Source organism: Carettochelys insculpta, chromosome 3, assembly GCF_033958435.1.
Source record: "Carettochelys insculpta isolate YL-2023 chromosome 3, ASM3395843v1, whole genome shotgun sequence".
Taxonomy (NCBI): Eukaryota; Metazoa; Chordata; order Testudines; family Carettochelyidae; genus Carettochelys; species Carettochelys insculpta.
Genome location: NC_134139.1, coordinates 18,186,193 through 18,198,287, shown reverse-complemented (window position 1 = coordinate 18,198,287; position 12,095 = coordinate 18,186,193). Strand labels below are relative to the sequence as shown.

General features: G+C 42.1%; 1 protein-coding gene across 1 annotated transcript in view; it reads left to right on the top strand.

The window, feature by feature from the left end:
* The first annotated feature begins 484 nt into the window (after nucleotides 1-484).
* The window catches only part of RAB1A (RAB1A, member RAS oncogene family), a 33,900-nt gene continuing 22,289 nt past the window's right edge, over nucleotides 485-12,095 (top strand). The window contains exon 1 of the mRNA XM_074989428.1: nucleotides 485-596. Within this exon, the coding sequence (XP_074845529.1) occupies nucleotides 574-596 (23 nt within the window). The 5' untranslated portion in view covers nucleotides 485-573. The remainder of the gene's footprint in view (nucleotides 597-12,095) is intronic.

Genomic DNA, 12,095 nt, shown 5'->3' with positions numbered 1-12,095 from the left:
TGCCCTGCCTTTGCTCCCTCCCGCGGCCACGCCCTCTTCTTTCCGTCCGGTTAGCGAGTCACCCGAGCTGCCACGTCTCCCGGCTGACGTTACCCGGCCGGCTCGCTCGCAACCAATCCACACCCGGGACAGCAAAGCCGAGTCAACCGACACCAGAAAAGAAAGACTCGAGATTGCGCGTGCGCTGCATGGGGAGCGGGGCTTGCCGGGAAGGCGAGTTCTTATCCGGCTAACACTCCGGCGGAAAGCAGGGGCAGGATCCGAGACCGGGAACTCGTTTTCCCAGCGTCCCCCACCGCTGCCCGCCCATCATGTAAACCCTCCTTGGGGAGAGGTTTCCCTGTTTCCTGGTTCGGGGTTGGCAGCCATTTTGGGTTGAGGAGCTCGGAGCGGAGGCCGCCGCCGCCGCCGCCTGCGAGGGGAGGGGGGAGAAGCTGGTGGCTCCGCTGCCCCGTCGGACGCCTGCATCTGCGCAGCTCCCGTTGTGGGGGGGGGGGGTCTGGCCGCCGCCGCCGCCGCCGCTGCCGCTCATCGCGAGTTCGTTCTCCAGAGGCCGGGGGGGGGCCCTCTGACATGTCCAGCATGAATCCCGAATAGTGAGTGGGGCTGGGGCGAGCTGGCGATGGGGGGCGGGGGGCGCCCGGTGTGTGGGGCGGGCGGGCCCGTGCAGTCCAAGCTGGGTCAGGGCTGTGGTGGCGCTGGGAGAGGTGGGCGCAGGCTGGGCGGTGTAGGGTTGGGGGTAGCAGGGCCCGGGGAGGTGACATGCGGCTGTGGGAAGCGCCGTTTAAGAATCGGGTGGCGCCTCCTGCAGTCAGGCTGGGTGGCCCGGAGCACCGGATCAGCCTGCGGGCTTGGACTTGACCCGCGTGGCTTCGAGGGGCAGAGCGGATGTAGGTCCCTGGGGTCAGTGCAAGGGGGTGGGAGAGGGGTCTGAGGTCACCGGCTCGCTCTAGCCGGTCGGACCCCAGGAGCGGTTTCTGTCCTGCCCTGGCAAACTCAGGTCCGTTTTCATTGCTTATTAACAGGCTGCCACGCAAGTGATCGCTTCTTCCATTCAGTCTTCCCAGTGGATTTTGCTCAATACAAAACGTCACTTTAATAAATAATAATAATTAAAAAAAACCGCCCAAGATGAATGAAAAGAGAAACCAATATGATTTTTCTGGGGAGTTTGGGTTATACATAACTGTCCTCTCAGATAGGGAGTGAAGAGGTTTCATGACTTGTCATGAAAAGTTAATGGTATTTTCTCTAGTAAACTGATACACACTAGACTTTCATAGTAATTTTTTTTAACTTTCATTTAAGTAACCATTGCAGAAGAGGGAAGAACTTCGAATTTTTTTAAATAAATCTCACTGCTGCTCTTTGCATAGACTTTACTAAGACTGGTTTGCTCCTTAGAAATGTGCTATTGGAGAGGAAGGGGACCAAGGACTTAAAAATCTGGAAAAAGGGGTTCTTGTGACTGGGGATCTCGTTGACCACTTGCTGCTGTCAGCTTCACTTTCAGAAGTTCACCCTTCATTTTAGCTGCAAGTCATGTGTGTGTCACATGGCTCTTGCAAAATACAAGATTTTGCAATACTGTGGCTTGACAGTGAAATATTCTTATAGGCAATACCTTCAAATGATGATACAGGCATTTATGAATGGAAAAATATTGTATACCTGTTAAAAATAGTGACAGTTTGTTTGACCTTAAGTTGGGGAGAGGGGCTTTTTTGTTTGGAACAGTCCCTAATTTGGAAGTAGAGCTGACTGAGGTCCCTAGTTACTGTTGCCAGGAGACTTGTTATTGTGATGAGTGATGTGACTTTAGCCAACTTTTTAGAGGTAGCAATACACCTTCCTTCCCCCTCCCTCAATTTTCCAGTGTTTGTCATTGATGGGACTTCATTTAAGAGAGACACATTAAGGCAAGCTTTGAGTTGTTTCTAATACTGTAGATACTGAAGTGAATTTTAAAAATCTTCTGGCTTTTTTTGCGTTGTTTCAGAATAATGAAGCTGGTTTTACTTTGCTGTCCACTATCACAAATGTGCTTGCAATGCAAGGGTGGCTGATGTACGGCCTGTTTTTATTGGCTACGTCTAGATATTTCTTAGTAAATCCAGAAATCTTTTAGAACAAACCTTTACAGTAGTAAGTGATTGGCTCTGTGGCAGTGGCTTTTGAATTTCTTGCTTGACATATGCCCACAACCTTGGTGGGGTGTGTGTGTGTGTGTGTGTGTGTGTGTTTGAAAGCAGTCTTGAAATGAGACTTCTGAGGTGCTTCATGATAAATGGTAAAAATCATTCAAAGGGTAATTCATGGTTGGAAGAGAACTATCTTCAGTCTCAAATTCAAGATTAGATTGCTGCTGGGTCAGGTTTAATCTTGGACTTAAAGACAAACCAGGATGTTTGGATTGTTTCTGTGAAGCTGACTAGTTTTGCTTCTTGATGGTATTATGTAACAAAAGTTTGCTAGTGTGGTTTCAGCAAAAACACTTTTCTAAGGCAAAGTAGTGATTAAATATGATCAGTGAATGTGAAGACTTGCAAACTATCAAGGCATTTTCACAATCATGTGTCTTTCTGACATATTCAGTGATTTGGAAAACTTCCTACAAGATCTAATGAAAATAGGCGAGACCAAATCCTATAATGAAAGCTTGCCAATTGTACAACTCTTGGAGGAGCTCAAGAACACTGATTAAAATGTTAAACATTTAACAAATGGGGGAGAGGGGAGTATTTTTACCATATGTTTTTATATGTACAGAAGGATGGGAAGTACCTACACAGACAACTTGCACATAAATGTGTCATCTTAATGTAAGTAGTTTTCCAGTGACTAGGGGACTCACTAATTTCCAACTTGCAAAATTTGGGAAGTAATCAGGTAAACCAAAACAAGGAGGAAAATACATATGGTGGTAATACAACTTCAGTCCTAATTTAGATATTTCCTAGAATGAATGTTCTTGATTACTATGAGACCAATGGGCAGAAACTATCCATAATGCAAATAGTAACAGAGAGGTAGCCATGCTAGTCTATATACTATCAAAACAAAAGAGCAGTCCAGTAGTAGTAGTCTACTAGACTGCTTATTTGTTTCCCTAATGTAAAATCTGACTGTTAAACATTTGAATAGTGTTTCTTACAGGGAATTGAGATGTATAGAGGTACTAACTTTCATTCCTAGTTTTGTTTCACTTGTGGGAACAGTTGTTGACAGCCCTACATATCAGTGTAGCCATAATCCTGCCATTTCAGAAGAATAGCATGTGTAAATACGAGACCCAGAATGGGATGCTGCATGTCAGTTTGATATTTAGTGTTAAAGGGAACTTCAGTATGGAAAAAAACTTGTGCAGGTGCATGGTTTATCGGGGTGATGTGTTTTTATAAGTCAAAGTTGTTACCTAAAATGAAGAGGAATTTAAAAGTTCATAAGTCGTTTTAGCCTTACTTTTATCATAGAAATTGCTTCACCAGATGTAGCCGCCTTCACTTTTTTGTATGGTTAGGGCAGGAGAATAAAGGATTTCTATTGATTTCCAAAGTGACCAAACCAGTGGTGCTCTTAAATTACGAAGTGCCCAGTCTCTGAAGAGTAAAGATTGAAGCATGTCCTGCGCAGGAAATATAGCTTGCATTGTGAAGGTTAAAGTCCTTTCTGAACTTCTGCAAAAGTGTATATTGTGGAAACTTCACTAATCCATGGCTTAGAAATTCCTTACTCTGTTGCTTTTCTCTGCTGAAGTTTCTTGGTACTTTAAAGATTTTTACTTATTAAAATGGTCCACCCTAAAAATCTATCTCCTGTATGTAAGCAAATTCTCTAATGAATTTCAGGTCTGTGTAAGCAGGTATTCTTTTAATTAAAAAATGCTTTTTCTCCAGAGTGTAGAGTTTTGTTTTAAAGTGTAAATATTGTGGGGTTTTCCCACTTACTGCTAGAATGCATTAAATAACTTCATTGAGTTAGCTCTGATTTTATTTTCCTTTAAATTAGATTCTCATCTTTCAAATTCTTGTACTTCAAAAGAGTGCACCTCTCTTTTTTTTGCCATGGTAGAACTCATGATACGTCATCTGTCAATAACTTACAATATCTAAATAAAATCAGAGCTTAATGAGACCACGAAAGAAACCCAACCAAGTCTCCATTCTAGTTGAAGTTTGTTAGAAGAATAAAGAACTTAAGATGCTTTGGTTTTGCAATAGGGGTTTATTTAAAAGAAAAAAAAAATCCATGTTTATAACATGGAGTACAACATAGTAAATGTTTAAATAACGTAGATTTCTGTTCATTTATCAAATGTGGTCTTGCATGAGTCCCATGTCCTGCCTGCGTTAGGGTTAGAACCATGTACTAATACGGTGTAGACAGAAATGCTACTTTTGTGTTGCAAGACTGATCTAGACAAACCTCCATGTTCTATACACCCGTGACCACAAGCGCTCCTTTCAAACAGCCTTGGTCTGTTAGTTTAGGCATAGTAGGACAAAAGAGCCCTATATACACTCCTGATATGCAGGGGCTGGCTGATCAGAAGGCCATGGTCTACTCTTCATAATCTGCCTGTACCCTGTTTGTGGCTATAGAAGGTCATAACTCTTGAGTGAGCACTTGATGGACACATGAATGGGATGTTCTTCCATGCCCTGTTTACCAAGCTCCCTGTCAGCCAATCCCCAGAAGATTCCTTGTGGACTGGCTAGAGTCTGACTGCTGCGACACTGTGACAAACTAGAAAAATGGGGGCAGGTCCAGTTAGAGTAAACTCTTTGATATCAGGCATCCATGGGACCAGGAGGTTGCTAGATAAATACTCTGGATAATTGAGAGTATTAAGGCTGGGTGGGAGAGAGGAGCCTTCCACCTGCACTCAAATGCAGCACCAAGGGGGCTGTACTGGCCCCGTCCCCCAGGAGTTGCTCTCCCTCTCTGTGTACAACCCCCAGCCCCGATGCTGCTTCACTGTGCTCCTGCATGGTGTCTGCTGCCCAGGTGTGAGCCATGCCTGTTATCTGCGTGTGCTACTTAATCAAATACCAGTTAAGCAAGAGTTCACTGTATTTAAAAAAAAAAAAAAAAGGCTTTTAGTGAAATTGATGAAAATGCATAGCATCTGCTTAGTATTAGATGCTGGTATGTATCCCAACTTTGTGTTGGAATATGTTGTAATATATTGCAAAGTATGATGGCATTGAAAGTGTTGTCAGAAGTTGATGGGAGGTAGCCTTGGTATCTTTGCTACTGAGGAGACAACTGGGAGACTTAGCATCTTTTCACTTCCTTTTGGCCAGGGAGATGGGCCGATAAGTGTATCTCAATGTAAGGAGCAGTCAAAAGCTTTGTCCCCTTCAGTCTAGTGATCCTTTCTGGCAGAGTACAGCGAGTCAAATACCTGCTGTAAGTTTAAGCATCTTACATAAAAAGTACAAGCAAAATCAGTACAAACTAACATTTTACATTGAAGTGTGTAACATATGGAGCAGTATAACAAGTCATTGTAAGTCTGATATTTATATACCTTTTTCATAAGTATATGGTTAAAAATGGAAGGTATGCCCTCTTTCTGTAGTATGCTGTGACACTGGTATTGTCTTGAGTTTTGTAAACATGTAGCTTTTAAGTAGCTAACTGGTGAAATGCAAGACAAATCAGACTTCTGAAAGTGGTACAACAGTCTGGAAAAGTTGAGAATCTGTGCTTTATGGCATGGATCAGCCCTCCTACACCTTACCCTGAAATTTACTATATCCCCAAAATTGTAGGTTACCCTGGGTTCTTTATTTAATATCCCACAGTGAAATAATACACACTGAACCCAAATTCACTAACTCCTCTTCATAATGACTGGGAGAATTTTACAGTTCCCAGCTGCTGCAGAATATCTGCTGACATCATGAAGGGTACCGAAAGCAGGTGGATGTAATGAGGATTCTTTTCAATAATAAGAGCTAGACTTATCCTTAAAGAAACTTAAATTACAGAACACAATTATGTACCTGCTACATAAGGGACAATCATTTGGCCCTCTACCATGATGTACTATGCACAGGTTACACTACAAAGTCCAGCTTAATTTATAGGTCCTGTCTAAAATAGTCACCTGCAGTGATATTAAACAAATATCAAACAAGATCTGGTAACCAAACATATTACTCTAGCTTCCTGTAGGATTTCTTCCTCTGGAATTGAGAAAGTGGATTGAAAATGAGAAACTTCATCTATTCTTGTAGCTGTGTGGTGGTGGTATGGCTCTTTTTTTTTTTAAACCCCATGTGCTAAAAGTGTTGGCCACTTATTTGCAAGTCATGTTTGGCCCTTTCTCTATATGAATGTACTTGGCTTCGAGTCTGACTATTTCTGTTCATGGCTTTGTGTGTATCATAACTGTAGGTAATGAAGTCACTTGAAGATAATAGTGCACTTCCTTGAATTCAAGGAAGAGGCTCTTTAGGTGTTCTGAAGTGCTAATTTAATCTCACAACTAAGTTCCTTCCTTATGAGTTGTATCATGATACAGCAACCAATGCCATTTCTTTTGATAGACGTGCCCAAACCAGTAAAATTTATCCATCAGGAAATTGTTACTGTTAATAGTCACTCTCCCCTAGTGACATAATTCCTTCAAAGTATAATCGGGTAACCCAGCCTTCAAATTTCATTAATTGAAGTCATGCTTGGAGGCGTCGGTCTGCATCCCTTACAACTTTTCCTTCCTTGCTAGTCCCAAACCAACACCAGCTATGGCTCAAAGTTAATCTAAACTTAAGGTGCAAGGGGGGGGTGGGGGCAGCGTAAACTCCACTTTCACCATTCATAGTATAGTAGCACTGGGGTGCACCAGTTTATATGGAGTGGCTGGCTGGTAGCATTGTTTCTTTCCGCAGGATCAGGTGGCTGGGCAGCGGGGTTCCTGCCACCCAGACCTTTATCATAAAATCATAGAACACAAGAACTGGAAGGGACCTCAAGAGGTCGAGTCCTGTTCCCTGCCCTCTTGGTGAAGATTTTTGCTATGCTATTAGATGCTCTAAAATGGGGAATAAGCGTCTCTTCTAAATCTAAAGAATTTTGACAACAGTAATGTCAAAGCACTAATTTGTGTGTTGCTGGCTTTGAAGAGGGAGGAACTACTTCATGGCTCAGTTTACTGTTCAATCTAAATTAGAAATGAGCAGAACTATTCCAAAGTTTCTTAGTTGAGCTGTAGAATCAGTCTTGAATTTCGCTATGTAGTTTCTCCTCTTGGCTTACAGCAAGCAAGGCTTTTTGAATGCCGAAGGCTTGACTTTTGTGGCTAGAGGACAAATAGCATGACACTGGTCTTGTACCTTGTCCTTCATTCCTCGCTAAAACTGCCTGCCCTTCTGCTGCTCCAGACATAGCTAGTATCAGCAGTTTTCAGCAGAGCTGCCTTCTGTTGGCTGCCTGGTTCATCTTTTTTGTATATGCCTTTTGTTTTGATGGGGCATGAGAAAGAGGTAGAAGCTCAGAGCAACAGAATTGATGGTAGGGATGCTAATGGCTGACCAGCCAGCCTCGCCCCAAACAGCTGAGGTTTGCCAGTTAGGGTTAACCTGTGAGGGATGGAGGATGCTTCAGCCTGTGGGGCCTGCTGTGGGTGAGGGGGTTCTCCAGATGGGCTGGGGAAGCCCTGGTTCGCTCTGACTTGAGGTATGCTGTAGTCAGGGGTGCTCAAGACTGGTGGGAGGAACCTTCCACCTGCAGCAGGGGGTGCACCAGCCCAGTCAGGCTGAAGTGCAGGCACTCCAGTTGGCACCCCTTTTCCAGTTAACGGGTTAAATTTAATGTTTAAACAGGATTTTACATTTCTAATTGATACAAACAAGCTCAGTGGCCAGTAGGATTTTTCTCTTTAAAATATCTAAGTCCTTATCTAGGCACATTGTAAAGCTGCCCATGACCATATTATGATCTGCATGCTGGCCCAGAGCAAGATACTATGAATAATAGTCACATTTTATGTAATCCAGTGGTTTTTAGATGAGTAAGATTTTAAAATTGTAACACAGTTTGTGTGGGGGAGGGGACCACAAAAACCACACACTTTAATTACAGAATCTATTTGCTTTATTCTTCTCCACTTGCAAATTGCTAGGGATTTTTATTTAATTTTTTGGGGGGGATAAGGGGCACTACTTCCGTAGGCAGGTAAACTGGCTTGAATCTGATGAAGCAGGTCTTTGCCCACAAAAGATTATGCTCCAAAATATCTGTTCTTCTGTAAGGTGCCACAAACATTTTGTTTTTGCTGATCTCTAACTCTTATGAACACCTGACTTGGTGGGTGATGTACAAAATGCTGAGAACCCTAAACTGTAAACTCCCACTTCTTTCTCCTGTTTTAGAAGCCTTTATGTGAAATCCTTAGGTCTCCATATTTGTAATGTGGATTTAAAAATAACTCCCTATATTCTAAGTCTGTTTTGTGCTTGGTGAGTGTGATAGGTTATAGAAGCTAAAGCTCAAAAGGGCAAACTACATCTCCTTGTACTGCTAACTTAGCATATATTTTGTATGTATAAAATGGCAGAAAGATGAGTGAAATTGCTAATTCCTGGCTAGTGCCAAAGTTAACTTTTCTAAGCAATGTGTGACTAAGTGGTGATGGGGTTTCGGTATTTGGATTTTGCTTGTGCTTCTTTCCAGGTGTTGTAGAGAGGAATGGAATGCTTAAGAATGCCCTGTCAGCTAGCTAGTGTCCAGCTGATGGGCAGTGCTTAGGGAATTAATATAGGCTAATGGGAAGTTAACACTGTCCTTGACTTGTATACTTCTATATTGTGAAACTCTTGTTGCTAAATAAATTAGTGGTCAGCTTCAAGTCTGTCTTCCTGCCTCTGGGAGCTTGATTGGCAACTTAGCGTAGCCTCTTGTGTATAGCTAGAGTATTGCTTGTCTCATCAAGCTGATGGTTTTAAAGGTAAGAACACTGTTCCCCATTTCTTCTATTTTTTTTCTTCCTCTTCCTAGAACAGACTTACTTATGTTGCAGGATCATTCTAGAGTAGCTGAAGTCTTCAGTTGATTGTAGGTAATCCTCTAATAGGCAGTTTCAGTTAGTGCTACTTGATTCACTTGTAAATAGTGGAGGAATCAATCTCATGATTCTTTTCCTCAGCCCTGAGACGGTACCCATTACATTTAGATCCTTTACAGACATGTAGTAATCTCCTCCCCCTGGAAAGGTTAAAGTTTACCATAAGGACTTATTGCCAATAGGGGCAACATTCATCCATTAATCTATTTATCTATGGTGAGAGATGAAGAGTCTGCTATATATTTTGGTGGCTTGCCAAGGAGTTATTGATTGGCTTAAGTGTAATTCACAAAATGCACGTATCCGGGCAAGGTGGACTATGATGTATACTTGTTACTAAATCATCCCAGGGCAGAAGTGGGTTACAGCAGTGTTTTCTTTCTTATTCTGTGCAATTTGGCTTTGGTTGAGAACATTCGCTCAGTAAAACTCCTTCAGCCTAAACAGATGAGGCCAGTCAGTGGGAGGTCAGGTGTCTCATATTCAGAAGGTCTGAGTTCTACATCTGTCTATGCCCTAGACACTAAACCAGGGGTGAGCAGATTTGTTGGGCCCCACTTTTTGTCTCAGTAATTAGGAGGGTCCCTGCAACCTGTCTAAGATATGCCAAACCAATAGAAATGTTGGTTTTTCACATGGGGAGGGGGGCTCTTTTGGCATGTGTAAGAAAATAAATATGTAGAATGTAAAAACTTTTTTTGTTAATCACTCTATCGGTGTGGATACACATGTAAAAAACAGTAACACTTCAACTTTTTTTTAATGAGATGGATGTGCCTGAGACCAAGCAGCCAATCATGCTTCACCCTCTTCTTTTCCCTTCCCCCCACCCCCAGGCCTGCTCCTACTTTGTGCAGCCCTGCACTAAACCATGCTAGAGTGGCAATTGTGGCAAGAGAGTACTTTTTATTGTGTTTCACAGGTGTCTGTTTTTGGCCTCCTATTGGTCAAGCTGGAATATTGACTTCAGAGCATAATGACATTTCAGATGTTAAGAACTTTCTTACTGCTTATCCATTCAGCAGATGAAATGGAGGCGAGATGGGAATACAGCCTATAAATGTAGGGGCTCCGGGGGTACTGTGAGGAAGGAAATGCAGAAGGAAAGTAGACATGAAGAAAATGGGCAGGCAGAAATAGTGTTGCATCCATTTTTAAACATAGTTAATGTTTGAAAGGCTGTAATATTAAATCAATGCTTGGATTCTGCGGAAGTTGATGCCACTTGCCCAGAAGATACTCTTGCCCACTCGCGCACAGTATGGTGTTCAAGCAATTGTGTGATGGGTATGACTAAACTAAATGTCCATTCAATGTAAAATATTGCACTTGCAAAGAGCCAGGTAGTGTCAAATTTGAATATGAATGCCAATTCACAAATCTCACTGTAATCGACTCTAGCTATGCAAATCTCATAGCTGATTTGTGCATCTAAAAGTGATTTTTCCTGCTAGTGAAGGCCTCTATATAACCCCAGTTATCAGAATACCCCTGGTTGAGAATCATTGGCTTAAAACAATTATTAAATACTAACACTTGGTATGAACAGAGACAGCAATTACATTACACATTACAAGGACTGCTTCCATTCCTTTGATGCTTGAAATTCTCAGGCAAAACACTTAACATCTCCTACCCCTTACCCCCTCTCCTTCTGTCCCATGTACTTGGTTTGTCAGCTTTTATTGCAATTCTTTTTGGACTTCTATACTTGTAGATGTCAGTCTGTACTGTAAATGCTATTGATCTGATGAAGTGGGTCTGTCCCATGAAGGCTCATCACTGAATAAAATCTTTTGTTTTAAAGTGCTACATTTCTGTGTTTTGTTTTGTGGGAGTATAGACTAACACAGGTACCTCTCTGTTATTAGTTAAAATCTGTTTTGACATTGTCCATACACCAGAGGACACTCTTGTCATTTCTCTTTATTCCTTGCAACTGCCAGCAGTACCTTGGTGGTTGGGGGTGCTGAGACAGTTTGATTTAGTGCATCCCCACTAGGTGTGTTAAATCCAATCTGGGAAGATCGCCAGCATATTGATCTTCCCACAACTGTAGCTGTACCCTCAGATATTTGCCTACTTTTACAATTGCTACATAGAAAGCACTAAAACTTCATACACACATTGACTGTTTATGTACTGCTGTGTATATACTATACACTGAAATGTAATTACAGTATTTATATCTGGTTTATTTTATAATATGGTAAATGAGAAGTAAGCAGTTTTTAAGTGTGCTATGATACGTCTGTGTTTTTCATCTGACTCTTATAAAAGCAAGTAGCTTAAGTGAGTCATAACTTGAGGGTGGCAAGGGGGAAGGTAGGTAAGGTGGAAAGAGAAATCAGTCTCCTGAAAGGGGTAGAGTGGCCTGAAAAAGGTGAGGTCCACTGACCTAAGTTACAATAATATGTCATGGCAATATGAAGGAAATGATACCTGTGTGTAACTTGTGGGTAAGTTTGGTATTTTAATGTGGAGAAAGAAGGTGTTTCAGATTTTAACTTCTAGTTTTGCTGTGGTTATTAACTTTAGTACAAAGTCTCTCACACAACATCAGAGTTGTGTAGCTAAGAAATGTTAATATTTTAAACAGTTGATAAAGATCTCCTGTTTCCCTAAACTGTTACATAGACTTACAAAAAATTAGTCAAATGGTATACTGGAACAGTCTCAAATGGTGCTCCCATGTCTGGGGGAAAGTGTTCTTAAAGAATCTCCCTGTCGGAGGCTGTCTATGCTTGCCCTGAACTTCGAAGGGGGCATGGTAATCGGGCTGATTGGAGATTACTGATGAAGTGCTGTGATGAATATGCAGCACTTCATTAGGCTAATTCTGCCCCATGGCAACTTCAAAGTACTGGTATGCCATATAGCTGCAGGCCCTTCAGAGTGCCCATATTACTTTGAAGTGCCTTTACTCACCAAAATTTTGAGAGGTGAAGGCACTTCAAAGTGCCTGGGGCTACACAGCATGCCAGCACTTCGAAGCTGTCATGGGGGAGAATTAGCTTAATGA